This window comes from Myxine glutinosa, chromosome 9 (assembly GCF_964187855.1).
Source record: "Myxine glutinosa chromosome 9, kmMyxGlut1.1, whole genome shotgun sequence".
Classification (NCBI taxonomy): domain Eukaryota; kingdom Metazoa; phylum Chordata; class Myxini; order Myxiniformes; family Myxinidae; genus Myxine; species Myxine glutinosa.
This window is the reverse complement of record NC_136269.1, coordinates 42,660,498-42,684,018: the sequence shown is the minus strand read 5'-3', so window position 1 is coordinate 42,684,018 and position 23,521 is coordinate 42,660,498. Positions and strand designations below refer to the sequence as shown.

The 23,521-nt window shown below is 44.3% G+C and overlaps 2 protein-coding genes across 5 annotated transcripts in view; both read right to left on the bottom strand.

The window, feature by feature from the left end:
• Positions 1–17,504, bottom strand: part of LOC137416608 (beta,beta-carotene 15,15'-dioxygenase-like) — a 49,511-nt gene extending 32,007 nt beyond the window's left edge. The window contains exons 1-5 of the mRNA XM_078785092.1: positions 17,408–17,504; positions 11,262–11,314; positions 2,064–2,096; positions 1,227–1,484; positions 869–974 (exon numbers count right to left, since the gene is read on the bottom strand). Coding sequence (XP_078641218.1) covers positions 869–974; positions 1,227–1,484; positions 2,064–2,096; positions 11,262–11,314; positions 17,408–17,504 — 547 coding nt within the window. The remainder of the gene's footprint in view (positions 1–868; positions 975–1,226; positions 1,485–2,063; positions 2,097–11,261; positions 11,315–17,407) is intronic.
• MEAK7 (MTOR associated protein MEAK7) overlaps positions 11,290–23,521 on the bottom strand; it is a 66,728-nt gene continuing 54,496 nt past the window's right edge. For 2 of the 4 annotated variants that reach the window (XR_013624525.1, XR_013624524.1), the window contains exon 9: positions 17,135–18,292. The gene's annotated coding sequence lies outside the window, so the exon portion shown is untranslated. Of the gene's footprint in view, positions 11,315–17,134; positions 18,293–23,521 lie in introns of those variants that run through there. The other 2 variants (XR_013624526.1, XR_013624523.1) reach the window with 2 other exon arrangements.

Here is a 23,521-nt window from a genome sequence, read left to right as displayed (position 1 = left end):
GAGGTACCCGTGCTAAGCAGGGGTGGGAGGCCAGAAGCAAACAGACAATGCAGAAACGGCGAATGCTAAAGCATGAAACCAATAAATTCCACATTACTGTAGCACCTTCAGTTGCACGTCAGACATGAACAGCAAGTTCGTGAAGGACTTCCATGAAAAACGTACCCGTTCGCAAACAAACGGGTGCGTTTGTTCTCGACCCAGTCAATGGCGAATCTGCATATGGCGATCCATGAATTCACGTTTAGAAAGTAGAAACTGTCACGGCATTCCGTCATTCACTTGAACTCGATATCTCTTTTTTTCATTCCAAACAGAATAACTCCAATCACAAATGAAATAACATTAATATAAAAAAATAAACTTTTAACAACATTCGTGACATAAACAAATATTTAAATCCTGATGTGAAGTTCCGTACGGTTGGGTGAATACAATTACGAATTCAAAATCGTAATTGTATTCACTCAATTCCAATCATCCATTGATACTTTAACAAAACGATTAACACGATTAACGTTTGACGATTTAACATTACTATTGAATGACGGTTGTATTGGGATATAATCAAACCCGCATTCGCGGCAGGTTCATAATTCTCATCAAAATCTAAACAGTATTTGTAGAATTTCAATAAAAGCCATATCACTGTTCATATCGGTAAATATTATTCCATCGTGTTTGGAAAAACTGGAAAATTGGAAAAACAATATAGCCTATTTTACTCCCAAGGGTCCCAGGAATACCCACCCAAAATATCATTGCGATCGGTTGAGCCGTTTTTGCGGTACCTTTGAACGGACAGACGGACATTTGGTGAATTATAGTAAGATGCACGAGTTCCTCAATAAACCTAAAATTAACTAACCTTCTCCAAGCACCTCAGGAATGCAAAAGACCCGACCACACTCCTCTAGAATTGCTGACACCTGTGTGCTCAGCAGTCTCACCAGGTCACTGCCAATGCTCGCATCCTGACAGCAAAAGTTATGCGGAGTCAGTAGAAAAGTTGCAAAAGTAGAAACAGGAAAAAGCAGCGCAAAAAAGCTGCACATTGTGCAAACCGCATCCCACCCCAGCTCCAGCAATTCAGTGTTAAAAAAGAAGAAAACTGCAAGATATAGGTGAAAAAGGAGCCAATCAATAATGGTGAGAAAAGGGAGGCACAAAAATAATCTACCATGTTGAATCCGTGATAAAAAAAATGGCAAAAAACGTGAACAAACCTTATCCATGTGGAGGGGGATGACGTAGCGGCGGCACTGTGATAAACAGCTTATTGTACTCCCGTCACTATCCCAATTGCGCAGGTTGGCCATGTAGAACATTTCATACATTCTGTTGTCATTGTGTGCGATCACATCGAAAACTATGTGTCCATCAACCTCGTACGCATTTACGTGATGATAGACGACAAAGGGTGTGGAGTAGTAGTATTGGGGAAGTGGCATTCTACTCTTCCGATCAATGATGTAAATTCGGTTCTGCAACAATACAAAATTACCAATTTCTCATGTTGGTGACAAAATGTATGACACCACAATATTATATATGGCTGACCTCGCACACACCAATGAAAAAGGAACAATATGTACAACTTTGTCAAACTCTGAAGACACTGCAAAGCAATTTATTACACCTGGATCACAAAATCATTCCAATATCATGTCAAAAAAAAAATGTTTAAAAGTGTTAGTAATGCTTGATGTCAGCTTGATGTGGGGCAAAGGGGGGGCAGGGCACAGAAAGGGAAGAGGGTGCAAGACCAAAAGGAAGTCGACTTTTCTGAAAGCAGTCACCATTCTCGTTGATTGATTATTTTAGGCCTGTGCCTAAAATGTTCTAGCATAGTCTAATTTTAGGCCTGTGCCTGTAATTGTAAGTCTAATGAAGTTACTTCTGCAAACGAGCGATCGCTCAGATATCTCCACAGCGTATTTATGGCAATTCCATTGCAACACACATTGTCAATGCCCCCCCAGTTATGGCGGAGGCAATAGCGCAACTAGTGGTGGAGGGGATGCAGGCGTTCAAAGCAGATAGGTCAATAAGAACATACTCACTCGAGGCCTGAACATGGAAGTGTTGTAATAAACCTGTGTAAAGCAATCTTTTTAATAACAGCCACACTTGAAACACTATGGCAATTAAATGTGTTGTTGACAACAAATCACTAAATACAACCTCAACATACGATCTTCATCAAACATATTGTTGCGGATATGAGGATTGCATTTTTTTGATTGTGTTGTATTGTATTGGAAATGGTGATGAACATTGTTTGGATATGGCCCCTCCTGCCTCCGGAGTTGTGTAAAGATAAAAAGGGCGTCTCGGTAGTTAATTCCATAAACACCACATTGCAGGACACGATAAAACCCTTGTTCAGTAGCTTATATCTTATTATGTGTTTTAGAGTAAGGCCTTGTTTTCCATTAGAATGACACTCCATTGCACCGAATCAATTAAGAATAGCTCCCCTTCAATAATTCCATTTCCCAGCCAAACTCTCCATCTGTGGGTAAAGCAGTTCACAAGCGTGGGGTGCACGCCCTCTCATTTCGCTGCTATAGTGAATATGTGCTCCGTGCTCTGTTTGAACAGGAGGGGCGGGGTCACCCGGGAGAGGCAAGCCCAGGGCGCGCCACGAAGGGCGGGGCTGTGCAGCCCCATGCCCAAATAAGGAAACAAGCCCGTGGCTCGCCACGAGGGGCGTGCCGTCGGCGCGATGCCCAAATAAGGAGACAAGCCCGTGGGATTACCATACAAGGTCACGAAACAGAGCACGGGGGAGAGGGTGTGTCAGTCCCACGCTGGAGAGAAGTGAGAGGAAGGGAATATGAGCTGAGCTGCGTGGAGAGGTACACGACAAAGAAAGGGTCCAAGAGAAAGCAGAGGAACTTTTACGAATGAGTTGCAAAGAGATACGGCAGATGAGTCCAGCCCCGTTTCAACCAGCCGCGTGAAGCCCTGACGGGGCAGCGAGTGACCCTGCCGGCGTGCGCTGTAAAGCCGAATACCAGGAGCTGCCGGCGTGCGCTGTAAAGCGGATTACAAGGAGCTGCCGGCTCCCCGCTTCCCGCCCGGAGTGGACCTGCTCGCTGTGCCCTGTGATCCCACCTGCTCAGCCTTTCCAGCCATTCCTGCCTGCAAGTTCCCCATTTGCGTACGTGAGTTTGTTTTGTTCGTGCTGTCCTGGGTAGTAACTAAGTCTGTATAAGCTAGTAATTTTCACTGTGTCACCTGCGTTTTCATGTCCGCTGTAAATACCCGTGACTGCTCTTTTTGCTTATGTGTGTGTAAATAATAATAAACCCCGTTACTCTTCTGTACGTCTTCTTCTTCTTCCTCTTTGCATTCGTCGTCTTAGTCTTTTCCACATTGAGTATCTGTGGCGCGATACGGCCAACGTTTGGGTGAATCGGGTTTAGTCGATGAACAACTGTTCGGCCGCGGTGCCTTCGCTCGGCAAACAACATCCTTATCCGTGGACCGTAACAATATTAATCAATCGCTCCCAGGAAAAAAAACGCAGGTAGTGTATTAGCACAAGATGCAATTAGACCTGAAGGCCAATTACACTGGTTGACAAAATCAAACTTCTTTCTCTCATCAAAGATGTAAGCACATTTTTCTAGACCAGTTTCGCATGCCGATTCCAAATATGTTTTTGGTTTTCCTCTAGCATGTTTACTTTTCGTGATGAGACCGATCAAATTTGAAAGGTTATTGTCTTAGAAGGCATTACAATGTTTCGGATATCACAAAATATCCGCAGCTCAATGGAATACTGCTCTCCCCTCTGGGCTGGTGCTCCTGCCTCACACCTAGCTCGTCTTCACGCTGTTGAAACCAAAGCATTCAGAATCATTGGAATCTCCCGCGATGAAGCTAACTCCAAGGGCCTCTCACTCACTCACCGCAGGCAGGTTGGTGGTCTTTCCATCTTCTACCGACTCCTCTCTGGCCTTGCCCCCCCCAGCTCTCTCTGGGCTCTGTCCCGCAAATATTCCTACAGGTCACACAAGATCTGCCTGCAACCCTCTTATGGTCAAGCTGCCAAAATTAAGACTCTCTGCTCACCTTCACTCCTTCATTCCTCTTTTCTCCCGCCTCTGGAACAAACTCCCTCACTCTCTTCAATCCCACTCCACCCTCCAGGTCTTTAAAACAGCTGTTCACCACCATCTCTTATCTTCCCCCATCCAAAACCTTGATCTTTTCTACCCCCGCTAATTTCACCCCAATTCCACTTTTTTGAAATACCAACTTCTGTCCTGGAAGTCCTTGGTGTCCTTGTGTTTTATACTTCTCCCTCCACCCCCCCCCCCCTTCCCACGCCTCCTCCCCAAGCCCTCTCCCTTCCACACATCTCCCTGCTCTCAAATGTTGTGTTTGTGTGCTTCCCCTTCTCTCCCCATCTTGTTTTCCGCTCCCTCTTTTTGTGTGTTTTGTTTGTCTGGTTGATTTGTTTGTGAAGTAAATGTTAGCTCTTTCACGAGCCTCGATTCAGTATACAAAAAAAAAAAAAAAAAAGTTCTACGTGCTCGAGGAAAACCAAAAACAGATTTAGAATCAGCGTCCCAAGAGCTATCCAGCTACCTATTATTATAGCTGATGAAAATGGCTTGTTGTGCAGTGTTTAATATCTGATTTTTTTTTTTTTTAGTTTTTCAATTTTTTTTTCTAATCCAAACATAGCCCTCAACGTTCCTCTGGATGAAAGGGGAGGCCATTTAACATTTGGTTGTACTTGGTCCTGCAGCCCTGTACAGGTCCGAATGTATAAACGAACACACAAACAAACTAACAGATTTTTTTTTTTCTTTATATATTAGATATATCCCACACATACTGGTATTGAGGTTTATTGGCGGATGAAGGATAGTGGACTAAACATGCAAGAAGCTGGGCATTGTGGACAACAATAACAAAAAAGGTCAGGGTAATTGAAATGTTAACAAAAGAGTTATTGAAATGGAAACTCCATGGCTGTCGGTAAAAAAAGTTTGTCACAAAAACGTTTCTTGCACTTTTTTTTAATCCCCAGACAACATTTTCCAAAAAGGATAATATTGAACAGAAAATGTCGAATCCTCCAAAATGTAAAAAAATGAAATAAAAAACATTGCTGCAAAATTTCCCAAACTTCCTAATAGGAGAGTAGGTGCTGCGAATGTCGTATTGCGTTGAATAAAGAAACTAGGTGCTTTGCTATTGCCTTTCCAGCAGGGTCAAAATTTGAGATTAATCAAGAAAATGAAATATTTCTTCTGACAAGAAAACAGACACAGGAAGAAGGCATTTGTCCCATTAGATCTGTGCTCTATCGACAACTGATAAAATTAACAGTCAAGTTTATTTATCTTCAATATACCAATTCATTTCTTACCAATAATTTTTGCCCAGGGTTTTGGCACACCTTCTTGGCCTTCTCTTTCAGGATATTTAGCTTCTACAATCAAAGTTTAAATAAATAGCACTGCAAAGCGGGCGTACCCCCTCAGCCCATGCATGGTGAAAGGAAGCATTAATAATAATAATGCATTTATTTTATATAGCGCTTTTCAGGGAGCCCAAAGACGCTGCGCCCTCTTGTGGCATTAAACACATAACCCTGACATTCACTTAACATTAGATGAGCGCCCTCTTGTGGCATTACACACATAACCCTGACATTCACTTAACATTGGATGATGATAATTTGTTATTTGAAGCGAAGTTGTATACCGAGTAAGATTTTGCAGTAAAGAAATTTTCGCCCATGAACCGATGAACCCATTTCGCGCCCATGAACCTTCCCCTACTCAACCCCAACACACACTGCAAAAATGGATTTAATCGGACAAGCCGTTCTGCTCAAAATTGACGGAAACCAATTTCAAGTAGGTTGCCGTGGCGGCCATATTGAAAATCACAGTGCACCCATTTTCGAAAGGAACCTTCCTCTACGCAACCCTAACACAAACTACAAAAATGAATTTAATCGGACAAGCCATTCTGCTCGAAATTGACGGAAACCAATTTCAAGATGGCTGCTGTGGCGGCCATATTGAAAATCGCAGCGCGCCCATTTTCGAAAGGAACCTTCCTCTACTCAACCCCAACACACACTGCAAAAATGGATTTAATCAGACAAGCTGTTCTGCTCGAAATTGACGGAAACCAATTTCAAGATGGCTACCATGGCGGCCATATTGAAAATCGCAGCATGCCTATTTTCGAAAGGAACTTTCCTCTACCCAACCCCAACACACACTTCAAAAACGGATATTTTCGGACAAGCCATTCTGCTCGAAATTGATGGAAAACAATTTCAAGATGGCTGCTGTGGTGGCCATATTGAAAATCGCAGCGCACCCATGAACCTTCCTCTACTCAATCCCAACACACACTGCAAAAATGGATTTAATCGGACAAGCCATTCTGCTCGAAATTGACGGAAACCAATTTCAAGATGGTTGCCGTGGCGGCCATATTGAAAATCACAGCGCACCCATTTTCGAAAGGCACCTTCCTCTACTCAACCACAACACACACTGCAAACATGGATTTAATCAGAAAAGCCGTTCTGCTCGAAATTGACGGAAACCAATTTCAAGATGGCTACCGTGGCCGCCATATTGAAAATCGCAGCGCGCCCACACCCCCTGCATTCTATTATTGCACTCTCTCTCCGCACACGGTCCGGTGTGCACTCGTTTCCCGCACACTCCGGTGCACACTCGTTTCCCGCACACCACCCAGGCGCACTCACGCCGTTCGCACACTCCCTTATTACACATCCTCGCGCCCCCCCCCCCCCAGCGCACTCATTCTACTCGCACACTCCGTTACACACTTGGCCATCGCACACCCTCGCGTACACTCTCCTGTCACGTACTCCGTAACAACCACGGGTGTGCACTCCTGCACACACCCAATCACGCGCTCTGATGTGCACTCCCGCACACTCTCTTCGGCCAACTCACACTCTGTGTCGCACTCTTCCCACGTACACTCCGTCTTACACTCACGCTTCGGTGCCGTTCGCACACGCGCGCCATTCACCTTCACACAGCGCACCACGGACCTTCCACGAGCGCCCAGGTGACGTCGCGATCCCAAGCACGCCCGATCCCAAGCATCGCGATCCCAAGATCCCAAGCGCGCTCTTTTCGCGCCAAACACTTTCGCGCCATACACGCTCCTACTCACCTTCGAGATTCTCTTCTGCACCAACCGCACCTGCAAACTTTCATTTGGGTTAGACAGCACGACATCACGATGCGAACACGGACTTTGCACATATTCCATTTCCATCTCCGATTTAATTTCTGCTTCTGCCGTCTCTTCGTCCCCAATTTTCACTATGATTTTTTCATTTTCTTTTTCCTCGACGACCGCTGGTGCTAATAAAATTTTCTCTTTTAATTCGGCGGCCGTCGGCTTTTCCATACCCCGTGTCGCGATTTCTACCCCGGTCAACTTGGCTGTGCTCTGCTCAAACTCGCTTTCACCGCGCTCCTCACGCCGCGCTACCCCGTCGCGTACCAATGTGACTTTCCCGCTCGACCTGCGCCTTATGTCTTTCCCCATCTCATTTATTTGGCCACCTATTCTGTTTCCAAACCCTGTTAACTCGTCTTTCATTTCTTTCATTTCTGCCCTTGATTTGTCCCCCTATACTTTCAATTGGTTACTTTGCGCATCCATCTTTTTTTCTTGGATGTCCATTCTCCCATTTATTTTATTTATGTCATTCTTTTGGGCGCCCATCATTTCCTTCATTTCCCGGGTTTCGTCCTTTATTTCTTTCGTGGATTTGTCATTCATTTGTTATATTTCCGCCATGAATTGCGCCATGAAGGCTTGCATGTCCACCACCCCCACTTGCGCAGCGGGCGCGGCCCTCGTCGCCATGTGCGAGGCGCCGCCATTTTCTTCCCCTACTACCTCTACTGCTGTACCCTCCTCAATTGCATCCTCCATTTCTCCCAATTCTTCCCGGGGGTCCTAGGTCATTACTTATTCACCCTCATCTATCTCATTTCCCCCCACCAGCATCCGACCGTCTTGGTTATCCATGGCACGAATTATATTTGGGTATTAATAATTAAATTTCGGCCGCTCGTAATTTGGAGCCAATTCGTCCCAAAAAAATTTAGTAGGGTTCTAAATCCCACTCCTGACACCAATTATTGCGGATCTCAGCGCCGGCCTTTTCCCCTTACCAAGGGAGGATTAGTCCCCTTATCTTTGACTAGCCGACGGGACCCGGGACCTATGACGTCTTTCCCGGACAGCGCGAAATAGGGTTTTAGGACTAAGAATTCGCTATTACCTAATTACTCGCGCTGCCCAGAAACGAGGAAATAAGCCCCGCCAGAATCACGGGTGTTGGTGGATACGCCAAGCGGTAGCGAACCCGTGACCCGAGCCATTATCAAAGACTAGACCCCGATCCAAGCGGTTCGTAATCGTGCCACGCTTACCCAATGATGGAAATCACAGAAACGGTCGAATTGGGAAGAAAAGGAATAACAAGATTTATTTACACTTTGTACAATAATCAGAAGAAGAAGACACAGTGCAGTCCTTAAACAGTCTTATACTTATTCCCAAGACAAACGGGCCTGTTCACACTCAGACACACTCACATGGGGTTTGCAGACGAAAATCAGCACGTCCAGGGATGGCGTCCAGGCAGCTCGCTCTCTGGTCCCCAACTCGCACCGCGAAGAAGATGAATACAGCGGCCAGGAGCTCTCCGCGTGTCGTTGGCGCGCACGGGATTATTACAGGGCGAACGGTAGGGCTGGCTTTGGCGGTTAATCACTCGTGTGGCTGCGTATGTAATAGTTCAATATACGGTCACAATGCGCTTCTAAGTCCTCGATACTGTCGTGTGCACGCGCGTCCTCGTGAGTTCTCCAACAACCAATCCTCATCAGTGCTCTCCAACAAGTTCTTTTCCAACCAGTCCTCGACTCGAGCGTCTGCCTCTCCCTTCTCATAACTGAGGTGGGGGCCTCGCGCAAAGGATTTTATTGCCACGCCCGTGGAACCCTCTGGAACTCACCAGATGCGCCCTTACCATGCCCTACCCACAGAGCCACGGTTGGCTGATGGCCCTTACCGTCACCGCCTCTGATGTGCTCCTCGACTCTGCCACACCCCGACCTCGCGCTCCTCCCTCTTTTCAGGCCTACCTCGTGCCACTTAGCTAGTTTCGAGCCAACAAAGGGCAGCGAACGCTGCTGGCAGCCAAAGCGTAACAAATTGCGGGTAGCCAAAGCGTAACAAACTTGAGGGATGCCAAATGGGGCGCAGGATCGATTATGCCCACTGATGTAATTGGGGGGTGGCGCAAAGATGAAAGGACCTAAGCTCATTTCTTTACACAACGCAGATATTACTAGGGAAATGGCCTACTCTTACACATACTATGACATAACTAATACTCTAAGTGGGCCTACGTGTTGCTTGTGGACTAACTATGGGGGGCAAACCTTTAACCTTTAATGATGTCATATATACGATCTCAAAACCGCAACAATATATATAAATTTTTTTTTTTTTTTTTTTAATGCCGTGAACAAACTTTGGTACAACATGGGTGATGAAGGTTGTGGTCAAGTTTCATCGAAATAGTGTGTGTAGTTTCAGAGGAAAAAGCAAATTCCTATTTTGCCGGGTCAAACCTGGATCCACTTTAACCGATTTATTTATTTATTTTTTAATGCCGTGAACAAACTTGAGTTGTAACACACCAAATATCATTTGTGCCAAGTTTGGTCACAATCCCATCAGCGGTTTTGGCGAAGTTGTAAGTGTTTACGGACTGACGGACGAACGACGCGCCATCGCATAAGCTTCTCGGAACTACGTTCCAGGTGAGCTCAAAAATCATTGCTATTTCTTGGACTTGTGAGTATATTGTTTCAAATACTCTTGGAATGCTCCTCATATGAGTGAGCCAAGATTCCTAACTACCCGATGCAACTTGTATTTCCATTCTTGTCAGTCTAGGGTGCAATGGAGGGGTTTCGGCAGCAACAATTGAAGCAAGCTTGCCATCAAACTGGAATTTCAGCCCAAGCTACTTCCACAGCTTTGGCCTTACGTCATCTTACATCATTTTTATTGAACAAGCCCTAAAGATCGACCTAGTGAAACTTGCTACAGCATACTTCTGTGGCAATAATTGGGCCAGCTGTCTCACCTGGTTTCCAGATGAAATGGTAGGTCCTATTCGATTAAATGCAATAGGTGAGATGTTGTTAGCTTATATCAAGCTAACATCAAGATCTTATATCAAGATCAATTTGACCATGTCCTTCAAATGTTGAATGTCGAGTCCTGCTGTAAAGTTTACTGCATCGAAAACTGCTGCCCTGTACAGTGCGGTGCCAAGACAGGGTGATGTATTTGGAACACACCTTTATGTTAAGTTGAGTGGTGTTGTGCAATATAATGACTATATGCAGTTAATAGGCTTTTTTTTAATTTTTTTTTTATGCAGTTAATAGGCATGATGATTTAAATTGCCTCGAGTTTGTAAGTTTCTTGTACAGAAAATGATGTCATGAATATAGTTGGATAGCTCATTTAGTAGCATTAATTAAAAGTGAACTCTCTGGTCTTAGTTTGATCTTCAAAGGGATCAAATGTCGTGAGAGCTGCCATTCCAATACAGTGCTGGGAGGAGGATTGGGTGGCACTGCCTCTCAAAGTATGTTGTCCTTCAGATGAAGACTAAAGCTCGGTTTTCACCCCTCAGCCCAAATTGGAGTAAGGGGTATTATTACCACTTGCGAAGGCGTTACTACTCCAGTTTCGCCGATTTCAATGCATGGTGAAACTGTATAACGCCCGTCACTTTGACTCAATAACATCATCTGAGGGCCGCGGGCCGCTAATGAGAGCTTGATTTTCATAACAGCCTGCGGCCCGGGGTCATGACCTCTGTGACGTCACGTCGCGCGACGTTGACAGACGACAGCATCAAAATGGCTGACTCTGTTTACAATGACAACGACAGCGAACTGTCGGAAACTGAGCTGAAAAAAACCTGGAGAAAAGTGCGCTGCCAGACTCCACTGTTCATGCTACTAGTACCGACTGCAAAGCCGCAATGAGCCGGCGAAGCCAAAACCTCTTGCCACTATTCTACCCATCACCATGGCATCAGTAGGTTAGGTAGTTGGTAGTAGGTAGGTAGGTAGTTGGTAGTAGGTAGGTAGGTAGTTGGTAGTAGGTAGGTGTAGTAGGTACCGTACCTGGTAAGACTTGGTAAAAGAGAAGAGCAGACAGTCCTCCCCAATGGCAATACCTGCATACAATAAATGTCACAAGAAGCTTAAGGAAGTAACTATACGATGTGCTAGCTTAAGGCCTATTTTTAACTGGGCTTAACATACGTTTTCACAGTAAGTGTGTAGTCTTCTAACTTCAGTCGCTGTCAGGCGCCAGGGCTGGTTCTCTGACTCTCCGGGCACGGTGGCTTCGTCCACCAGAAGACGTTAGCTTGCAGTGATTAATTCGGTGAATTCCGTCTCAACTTCGGATATTTCCGGCCGTGAAAAACTATCCGTATTTCTAAACTAAATATGTAAACCGCTTATACCGTATTTCTGGCCGTGAAAAACTATCCCATACGGCCGCGAGATTTCTAAAAAATAATTATTCGTCAATGTTAGAATATTTGACGCCGTTTTCACCGTCCGAAACGCGTAATAAGCTTTAAAAAATATTTTTTTCCAAATGCTCGAATCTCATTGGTTCTGGTGTTTGATGACGATTTTCGTTGAAGATAACGAGGTTGGTCTTAACGTATTTTAATTACTAATGAGAGGTTTCATTAGATTGTGAATCAAAGAACGACGGGTGAAACAAACTCCTATTGAACTTTTTCGCAATTGTTTTATGCAAACTTCCGCATCCGGTCGATGGCGCCCACCATTGAGCACTTTCATTTTAGAAATATTTTTGCAAATGCTCGACTCTCATTGGGTCCGGTGTTTGGTGACGCGTTTTGTTGAAGATAACCAGGCCCGTGCGGGCCGATGTTGGTCTTAAATTATTTTATTAATACATCGGAGGTGCATAAGATTGTGAATCAAACGACGACGGGTGAAAGAAACTCCTAATGAACGTTTTAAATTTGTTATGCATACTTCCGCCTCCGCAAGATGGCTGCGCCCACTGCGCTTCGGATTCTCGAGCCAAGGCATAATCAGGTTTTCAACATAATACGTACTCGTTTATTGACAACACCGGCTTCGCCAGCTACAACTTACGGAGTGAAGAAGTTTACGGCGTGGCTGGAGAAGAGGAACAAAATATGCGATTTCGCGTCCGTTACAGCGCTCAAACTCACGATCTCCTCCGTAAATACTACGCTGAAGTGAAACGTCCTCAGTGTGTTTGCCTTGAAAAAGTGGTAATAATAGTAATAACATGATTTTGTACGGGCTTTATACTTTTTTATTGGCCCTTCATCAATGATTAGCAGCCCGACATAGCCATTAGCGGCCCGAGGACCCAGGGGCCGCTAATGGCTATGTCGGGCTGCTAATCATTGATGTCGGGCCAACAAAAAAAGTATAACGCCCGACAAAATCATGTTATTGTTATATTGTCGTCACGGGCGTCGTCTGGGTGGGCGTCCGTCAACTTTTAGTTTCCTTCAATTTCGAGCAGAACGGCTTGTCCGATTAAATCCATTTTTGCAGTGTGTGTTGGGGTTGAGTAGAGGAAGGTTCCTTTCGGAAATGGGCGAGCTGTGATTTTCAATATGGCCGCCACGGCAGCCATCTTGAAATTGGTTTCCGTCAATTTCGAGCAGAATGGCTTGTCCGATTAAATTCATTGTTGCAGTGTGTGTTGGGGTTGGGTAGACACACACACACACACACACACACACACACACACACACACACACACACACACACACACACACACACACACACACACACACACACACACACACACGACCCTTGCCAAAATTATCATGTGGAGTTGTGAATAGACAGCACACTCCCCCTGCTTTTCTCCCATGTATACCTGGTTATTACCAGGCTCTTTAACAACACTCAAGTGCAAAGGGCAATGGCAAATTATAGAAAATCAAATGACCACCAATACCACAGTACAGACACAAAAAGAGTGAAAAGAATGACCAACAACAACAACAACATGCATTTTAAGGCCATTTTCCCTGCTAGAGCGGGGGTTAGCCTTGCGATCCCCATGACAATCTTCTGCATTTTGCACTGTTTTCTGCATCTCTCCTTGTTTACCCCCTTGTCGGTATTTCTTCTTCGACCATCTTTAGCCAAGTCTTTCTCAGTCTTCCCCGTCCTCTACTTCCTTCTACATTCATTTCCATCACTCTTCTCAACCAGTCACTTTCATCCTTCCTCAACACATGACCAAACCATCTCAACCTGTTCCTCTTCACAGCATCAATCACAGGCTCTATTCCCATCATCTTTCGCAATTAATCATTTGTCTTCCTCTCTCTCAACGATACTCCGCACATCCACAGAACCATTCACATTTCCACCCTTTCCAGCTTTCGTTGCTGCTCTACGTTCATTACCCATGTCTTGCTCCCATAAATCATGACACTTCTCACACATGCAGCATACACCTTTCCCTTCAGGTTCAACGACACTCCCCTCCTCGTCAGCACGCCACTCAGTTCCCGAAACTTCTTTCATGCACATCTCACTCCAGCAACCGTTGCCGAGTCTGATCCACCTTCTCCATTCAGCACGTCTCCTAGGTAACAAAATGTTTTCACACCTTCCAGCTTCCCGCCGTCTCCAAGATCCAACTCAACATTTCCTCCATCTGCAGCTCCCTCTGTGCACACCTTACATTTGAATGTAGCTGCCACACTGGTAAATGACCCTCTCAGACCACTACATTTTTGATGAACCCACTCAGCGCACATTGTACATTGAATGGAGTTCACTCCGACACCCTTCCTGCACACAGCACATGGCCACTTCCCAGTTCTTTCCACCTCACCACATGCTTTACCACTTGCCATCACCTTCGTTTTTCCGATATTCACCTTCACATGAATTCCATCGTGACGGAATCACCATGTGCACTCTAATTTTGAACATATAAGGTAATTATCTTGAATGCTAAGAAGAGCATAGAGAATTCAATTATATGTATTGAACCAGAACTGTCACATGGCTACAGACGAGTACTACTCTCAGTGAGGCTTACCCCGGTTAACAAAATTTGTTTCCCAGAATAGTCTTGTGACGGAATCACACTATGTGGACATGGTAAACAGACTAATGAGATTTGATATAAAAACTCTGCTCTGTTAGTGAACACAAGGTCTAGAAAAAAAATTCGGACGTCAACAATAGTACTGCTTTCCTATCGCAGTCTTATTGGTAATGCAATGCAGAAACTGCAAACTATAGGTGGCAGACCAGGTAATGTGACGGAAATACACGTAATGTGACGGAATCACAAGTGCGCTTGTGACATGTTAACACAGCTGAAATGTCAAAGTATCCAAAATAGGATTGGAAATCTTAGTAGAGAAAGTTGTGGATATATAGAACTCGGATGGAGGAACAAATAATAAGCAATTAAACAAATTAACAAATTTATTTTAATTTCATCATTGAACATGTAACGGTTATTATTAAGCTACTCTGACCGCTAGGCCTAGTTATCTCCTTGATACACAACAACACACAACATGCATTTTAAAGGCCATTTTCCCTACTAGAGCGGGAGTTAGCCAAATTAAATAGCCAAATATCCAAAAGCGGGGGTTAGCCAAGCCAAATATCCTTGATACAAAACGAAATTAAAAGTTAGCGTTTCTTTTTGTTTATAACCAAAACCTACGAGATATATGGCACAATAAAATCAGCACAAGGAGTATAAATTAATGGATTTAATTTTTTAGACGTGGGTGACGATTTTCATGGAATTCATGTTCAGACCTTTTTTCTACAAACATTCCTTCCACTTGTTCATCTTCTCCTTCAGTCCATCCATACTTTCTGCAATCATCACCAGATCATCTGCATACAACAACTCCCACGGTAAACGCTCCTTTACGTTCCGAGCCAGCATCTCCATCACAGCTACAAATAGTAGTGGACTTAGTACCGACCCCTGATGCACTCCCACCTTCACCTCAAACTCACCACTGTTCCCGTCCTTCATCCTTACAGCTGTGCGCGCTCTTTTGTACATTGCCATCACTACTCTGATCAACCATTCCTCCACTCCTAACTTCCTCAATGCCCATGTCAATACTTTGCGTGGAACCCTATCGAATGCTTTCTCCAGATCAACAAACCCAAGAAACAACTTCTTCCTCTTCTCCATGTAGCTACTTCTCCTGCAACTGCCTCACAATAAAAAGCGCGTCTGTCGTTCCTCTTCCTGGCATAAATCCAAACTGCATTTCGTCAATCTTCACTTTCTTCCTTATCCTCCTCTCCAACACCCTTTCCAATACCTTCATTCCATGCTCCAATAACTTTATCGCTCGATACGAGCCACACTCCAGAGGGTCACCTTTCCCCTTGTATAGAGGGACGAGGGTACTCAGTTCCCAATCCACTGGAATGCGGCCTTCTTTCACTGCCAGATTGCAGATCTCTGTCATTCTCTTCATACCCCAATTTCCCGCTGCCTTCAGCATATCTCCTACAACTCCCGTCGGCCCTCCCGCTTTTCTACTCTTCATTGCTTTTATCGCTTCCTTTTATCGCTATTTAAAAAAAGAAAAAAGAATGACCATTGACACAAAACAAAATGTGTGCTTCAGATGTAACAAGGAGGACCAGAGACCAAAGCTAAGACGGGTGGAAACCAGGAAGACATGTGAAAATCTGAAAGAAATTGCACGTATCCTGAATGACACCAAGCTCCTGGCAAAATTAATTGGTCCAGATGCAAGAACAAGATGAACAACTACTCACAAGTAAGGCCAGCTTGGTCGTAGTCAACGTGTGGCCCTGAATGGGTTTCTCTCATCGCCTCTTCCTGTTCTGGCTGGAGTTCCGCAAGGTAGTGTTCTGGGCCCTGTGCTTTTTCTGGTCTTCATCAATGATCTCTCCGACTCTGGAAAATCCTCTCTATCTCTTTGCTGATGACTCCACTATCTGCCGCTCCATTCCTCATCCCTCAGATCGGCAGCCTGCAGCCTCCTCACTCTCTGCAGACCTGGACAAAATCACAGACTGGTCAAACAAGTGGAACATGTCTTTCAATCCTGACAAATCTCACACTCTTACGATGTCTCTCCGAAAAGACCGACTGGACAACCCTCCCATCTACTTTCTGAATAATCCTCTCCAAGAATTTCTGTCGCTCAAGCTTTTGGGTCTCACTATCTGCCATGATCTTTCTTGGGAAAACCACATTTCCAAGCTGGGCTCCAAAGCCAGTCGCCAACTGGGCATCCTCCATCGTGCGAAGTCCTTCCTTGGCACACCTGAGCTCCTCACCACATACAAGGCTTTCATCTGCAGCTCAATAGAATACTGTTCCCCCCTCTGGGCCGGTGCTCCTGTCTCACACCTAGCTCGGATTCACGCTGTTGAAGCCAAAGCTTTCAGAATCATTGGAATCTCCTGCGATTAAGCTAATTCCGAGGGCCTTTCACTCACTCACCGCAGGCAGGTTGGTGGTCTTTCTGTCTTCTACCGACTCCTCTCCGGCCTTGCTCCCCCAGCTCTCTCTGGGCTCTGTCCCCCTAATATTCCTACAGGTCGCACAAGATCTGCCTGCAACCCTCTTATGGTTAAACTGCCAAAATCAAGACTCTCTGCTCACCTTCACTCTTTCATTCCTCTTTTCTCCTGCCTCTGGAACAAACTCCCTCACTCTCTTCAATCCCACTCCTCCCTCCAGGTCTTTAAAACAGCTGTTCACCACCACCTCTGATCTTCCCCCATCCAAAACCTTGATCTTTTCTACCCCTGCTAATTTCACCCCAGATCCACTTTGAAATACCAACTTCTTTCCTGGAAGTCCTTGCAGTGTCCTTGTGTTTTATACTTCTCCCACCCTCCCCCCCCCCCTCTCCCTTCCCACGCCTCCTCCCCCCAGGCCCTCTCCCCCCCACAGATCTCCCGATGTCCCTGCTCTCAAATGTTGTGTTGTGTGCTTCCCCTTCTCTCCCCATCTTGTCTACCGCTCCCCTTATTATATGTTTTGTGTGTCTGTTTGATTTTTTTTGTGTGATAAATGTTAGCTCTTTCATGAGCCTCGATCCTGTATACAAAAAAGAGAAAAAAGGAAAGAAAAAAAGACGTTTTTGTCGCATATAAACAAACAAACAAAACCATTTAGTTTGCTCTATTATCATAAGATTAAGTAAAATCCACAACCGGGTTGCATGAAAGACACCTGTGAAAAGTGACACCTGTGGCCTGTGGGTAAAACACCAAAATCAGATGGGAACTAGAATGGAGTTCTCCACAAGGCTGTGTGGTGTCTGGTCTCCGTGGTCTCATTGCCATCCTATCCGTTGATCAAAATGACGTCATTGTCTCTTGAAGATGGTCCAAGCAGTAAAATAAACACCTTTACCTTTTCTGAAGTCAAGCCAAAGAGTGGAAAAGCACCAAGAAAGAAAAACGAAGCTTGGTGGTGAAAAAAGGGTTTTAAAAAAGTCACGTGACTAATAAAATGGGACAACCACCAGCAAAATCTGTGACCGCGTACTCCGACTACTTATAAACAACACGTCATGCAGTTCATTTGCTCGAGGATAAGAAAACAGCTCGATTAGGGCGACGTTAAAACACCGATCCAATCACGATCGACGGACATGTTTTCTCCGGCAACTGAAAATGTCCCTCACGACGAATGTCAACGAATTGTCCACTCGAGTCACCAGAACCGATCGTGCTGCCATTTTGAACAATCTCGTGCAGTTCTGTTTTTCACAGAAGACTTTCCTTCACCTCCTCGGTAAACAAGTACTCGAGTGTCTTCCCCTGCAGTTCCGCCTTCACAGGTTCAGAGGTTTCCACAGCGTTCTCGGCAAGCAGGCGCTTCAGACTCGTCGCCGCCATTACGTGCTTTGTATCGCGTCTCTCGATGTTACTCCGCAATCTCATCGCGACCCGTCCTGTGTTCCTGTCCCTCCTCCCCCAACCCAGTTCCTCCCCTCACTCATTCATCATGTTTGTTGTGCTGAGGAACGAACGTACTCTTTTTCAAGATGGTGGGATCATGAATGTCCAACAACTACACCAGCTTCACCCATCCGAAGGATGCTGAACTCCATGACGTAATGTCCTGCCTGTGAAGCGCAAGGTTGTCAGTTTAAAGTCACGCTGAGAATCGTTTACAATCGAGCCGTTCGCTTAAAATAACTAGCCTAGTCAAAAAATCTGAAAATGTGCCTTTATAGATTGATTGAGGCATTTTTGAGTAAAAGCAAACAAACCACTTTTTCTGGGGTAGTTTTTCATGCTGAATATGAATCTGTTGTTTGCCAAGCCCAAAAATGCGTAATTAGGTCACTAATCAAGGTCAAAGGTCAATGAGTGCAAAATTCAATTTTTTTGAAAAAATGTTTTATTTTACATCCCCTATCTGTACATTTCAATTATTTTACAATATTTTGTCTAGTAAGGTTGCTAAAGCTTTTCAAAATCTTATTTTTAAAGGAAAACGTGAGGACACATCTATGCTCATTTGCCTTTATCTCTGTAAGGGGCGACAATTAGTTTTTGGCGTAATTTGCTTGCAGTTTAACCTCTAAATGCACAATGGGGCAGAGTTTTTATGCTCCTATTGATGGTCTAGAGATAGATTTTATAAAGACAGAATCTAAATGTCACCGGTAAACAACATAGGTCAAAGGTCAATGAGTGCGAAAGTCTTGCAATGACGTAACAGTTACTTGCACTTGAAACCATCCCTTTCACTCAACAGTGAAAGTGGCTTCATCTTTCTGACCCCAATGCATTTGCCATGTTTGTCAAATCATTTCCATTCAGACAGAGCAGGGTGTTCTTCAATAGACCCTTAATGATGAAGAATGAATCTAATAGCCTAGCATAAGCCATCTAGTTCGTACCCTAGGCATCAGGCATTAAACATTTCAGGAGTACAGGTAAGGGTCTTTTTAAGATTGTTAAAAAATGAAATATAAAATCAAATGAAAGTAAAGGAATGCATTCTTCTTTGGTGAGATACATGTACATACAAATGTGTAATGTATGCTTGACATCTCACATCATAGGCAGGCCTACATACATGTACATTTACCTAACAGTAGTAAAAAGACAGGCAGGGCATGGGCATTGACGATGAGTGCCTAATGCATCTACCACTAATGAATTAGTGATATCGGTTAGATGTTTTGTCTTGAAGAAGCTTTACTTTGTGTCTTTGAGAATAAGATTAAAACCCGGGCCAACACTGCCTGCGCTTATTCGATCATTTAAGGGCTGTTGCAGTATATCATACAACGTTGTAGTTTTCATGGTCAGAACATGCGTGCCTGGTGCTTAGTTTGGTTTCTGTTTCTCCCCTCAGGCCAACCATGGAACCTATTGCCAGCCTCAAGCGACAGCGTGAGGATGTGTCGTTTGAACTTTGTATCATTTGTCAGGGAACTAGCCAGGTCAAAGATACGATTTTCAACCAGACAAACCAGGGTATTGCTGCCATCAGAGAGGCGACCGAGCTCCGATGCAAACTTAGACACTATGAATTTCGATCAGCCGTGGACAGGCTTTCGACTCTCTTTGCAGAGCCTCCAGAAAGTCTCCCCAAACTTAAATGGCATAAGCTATGTTACTCTGCATACACACACAAGGGGAAAATAAATGCTAAGCTAGCCAAGGAACAATCGAAAAACGAAAAAGATCCTGAAAGAAAGAGTGTTTCGGCTGAAGCATGTCCGTTTTTACGCAGTAGTACTACTAAGATGAACTGGACATTGTGTATGTTCTGCCAGAACTTTGACAAGAAGCAGAAGACAAGTCGTGTCACAACCTTCAAAATGAGTAATGAAATTACGGAAAAAGCTAAATTTGTACATAACATCTTAGTCCGTACTGCAAATGAGAATGATTTAATCTCAGCTGAGGCATGTTACCATGTTAACTGTCTTAGTAAATTCTTTAGGAATGTCAAAAGGGCGGAAACTGAAAGCAAATCAGCAGACATGGCGATATCATGGTTGTGTCAAGAGCTGCGTCACTCTGCTGAGAAAGGGCACGTATTTGAACTATCTGCAGTGTTCGAGAGGTACAAAGAGTTAGCCAGTGAGTGCGACGGCACAATTCCTACATCGTATCTTAGTAGACTGGGGACTTTTAAAGAAACTTTGTCGAATTGCATTGGGGACATTTATGAATTTCTTGTGCTAAGAAATTTGGCGCCTTCAGAGAAACAAACTTTGCTTCTTCCACGACATTTCAGTCACATACCTCTTTCAGAAATGGTGTGCGGTCAGAACAGTGCAGACTATATTCCCATATTTAGACAACAGGATGATCATTTTCTGTCTTTAGTGCACGTTGCTCTGCAACTCCGCAGTGATATCATGTCACATCCTGCATTCGAAGGTTGCGATGTAAGCGAAAAAGCAGAGTTGGCAAGTGTACCACCATCTGTACTCATGTTTGTGAATATCTTGCTTGGAGGCCAAAGTAGTGTCGATGCTGAGTTTGACGAAAGTGAGATGTCTGAAACTGGTTGGGTGAAGAAGACAAGGGTCCTTAGCATTGGACAAGACATGGTCTATGGTGTATGTGGAGACAAGAAGGCACCGCCTAAACACGTTGGAATGGGTATGACGCTGCACCAGTCAACTCGATCAAAGAAATTAGTTGAGCTATTCCATAATGCTGGGCACATAATCAGCTATAACCGGGTTCTTAGGTATGACACTGCCATGGCTGAAAACACTCTGAAAGCGCTTGATCAAGAAACTGGGGCAGTTGTTACCAGCAACCTGGTTTCGGGACGATTTGTGCATTTTTCTGGCGACAATATTGACATCAATGACTCTACCCTAGATGGCAAAAATACATTTCACGCTACTCAGTTAGCTGCCTGGCAGAGGGGGCCATCTGCTGAAAGCGGTCTTGGAGACATCAAACCATCCAATACGTCAACGTTGGATATACCAACAGCAGTTGAAAAGATCCAACAACAGCAGTTTCCGACACCATCAAAGAAGGTCACAGAAGATGCTGAAAAGTTCATTTGCCATATCTACAAGGAACCATCTGAGAACTGTAATCAAGCCCGCATTAAACTGTTCAACAAATGCCATGCAACGGAGACCCTACCTCCATCTAGTGATGCAGCAAAGTTCCACATAGAGCGTGCAAACTACCAAAGTTTCATTTGGAGAGAGGCCAGTAATCCAATGACAGATCTGCCACCGCCGACTGATTGTGGATGGAAACTCGTTGATGACAAGTTGTCACCGGTTCTTACAACTTTACCGTCAATTCCAAAGGGATGCCGAGAACTTACTCAGTGTGGTTGCAAGAAAGGTTGCAGTTCTGATAGTTGCTCTTGTCGGAAGTGGGGGAAACAGTTCTGCACTGAGGCCTGCAAGTGCAATGCCAGTGAAACACCATGTCGAAACAGGCCAAAGTAGGGGGGGGGGGGGGGGTCAGAGCTTACACAGTTAAGCTAATTGGCATTCCCCTGGATGGCTCCTCCTTCCAGCCAATCAGTCTGACAGACTGCAATTGATTCAGGATTAATTAAGAATACATGTGATAATGATCAACTGCCTGCACTCCAAACATGTTTGCCATGAAGTGCATTTTGCGCCTTGTGCCATGTAAGTGCACTTTGCGCCTTGTGACCGTTAGCCTTAATTAAGTGGCTAATTAGTCAAATATTGACATTTAGTGTAGAAAACAATCTTGCTATTATATAGGACTCAGGTAAACCACTTCACTGATGGTATTTAAGGCAACAATTCAAGTGAATTAAAACAGTATGTCAAAAAACGAAAAGTTGCTTCATTACGGATATATTCACAAAAATCTGATTTTTTCCCTTCACAATTCCCTTTACTTTCATAATTGTGAAAAGCTGTAGTAACCTTACCAGACAAAATACTGTAAAATAATTGAAATGTACAGATAGGTGATGTAAAATAAAACATTTTTTCAAAAATTTTGAATTTTGCACTCATTGACCTTTGACCTTGATTAGTGACCTAATTACGCATTTTTGGGCTTGGCAAACAACAGATTCGTATTCAGCACGAAAAAATTACCCCAGAAAAAGTGGTTTGCTTGCTTTTACTCAAAAATGCCTCATGAATTCACGTTTCCCAGAAATTTGACTAGACTACTAGAACGGCACTCAGTAGAGAGCATACGTACCTCCACCTGGTTGGCCATAACACTCAATGGTGAAGAATCACTTAATAAATATTATACTACCTCGATCCGGATCTTCACCAAAATTGAATCGATTCTTCATTGTCAGACACCCAGACTGTCCAACAAGTTTCGTCCGAATCCGTCCATAACTTTTTGAGATATCCTGCTATGTATAGTTTTTGGCCCCATCTCCCATTGGTGAAGAATCGCTTAAAAATTTAAATAATTTTCATATCCGAATCAACATTCAGATCTTCACCAAAATCGAATCGAATCGTCCTTGTCAGACACACAACCTGTCCACCAAGTTTCGTCCAAATCCATCCATAACTTGTTGAGATATCCTGCTATGTATCGTTTTTGGCCCGATCTCCCAATGGTGAAGAATCACTTAAAAAATTCTACTAGCCGGATCCGGATCCGGATGTTCACCAAAATCTATTAATTTCGTCCTTGTCACATACGCTACATCTCTGACAAATTTCGTCCGGATCCGTCCACAACCTTTTTGAGATGTTTTGTTCAGAAACAAACGGACAGACAAACAGACAGGGGTGAAAACATAACCTCCATCCACCTTTGGTGGCGGAGGTAATAAAGTAAGGAGTGCTGGCAGGTAGCTTACCGGTATGCACATGGGTCTCTGGGCTGTCGAGTTTGTTTCAACCTCGACTCTGCTATAAACAGTCACCCTGTTTATTATTTTGTTGTACTACGCTCCTTTCCTATTACATCTCCAGGTGATGCATGACGTAATTTCTGGGCACCGAAAGGGGCTTTGCGATGACGCGCGCCAAAAGGGAGTATGCAGTTTTCACTCCGTTTGTTACTTGCAAAATCGAAGATTGTTGGTCTTGTGCGTTATTACCCTCGCCAGAGGAGAGCGTATTGCATTTGAGTCCGTTTGTTACTTGCCGGAGAAGATTCCGGCAAGTATGTTGATGAGTTGGTTTGTCTGTCTGTTTGTTACTTGCCGGAGAAGATTCCGGCAAGTATGTTGATGGGTTGGTTTGTCTGTCTGTCTGTCTGTTTTCCGGCAAGTATGTTGATGGGTTGGTTTGTCTGTCTGTCTGTCTGTTTTCCGGCAAGTATGTTGATGGGTTGGTTTGTCTGTCTGTCTGTTTGTTCGCAGTACTACATCTACACCGTTGCACGTAGAA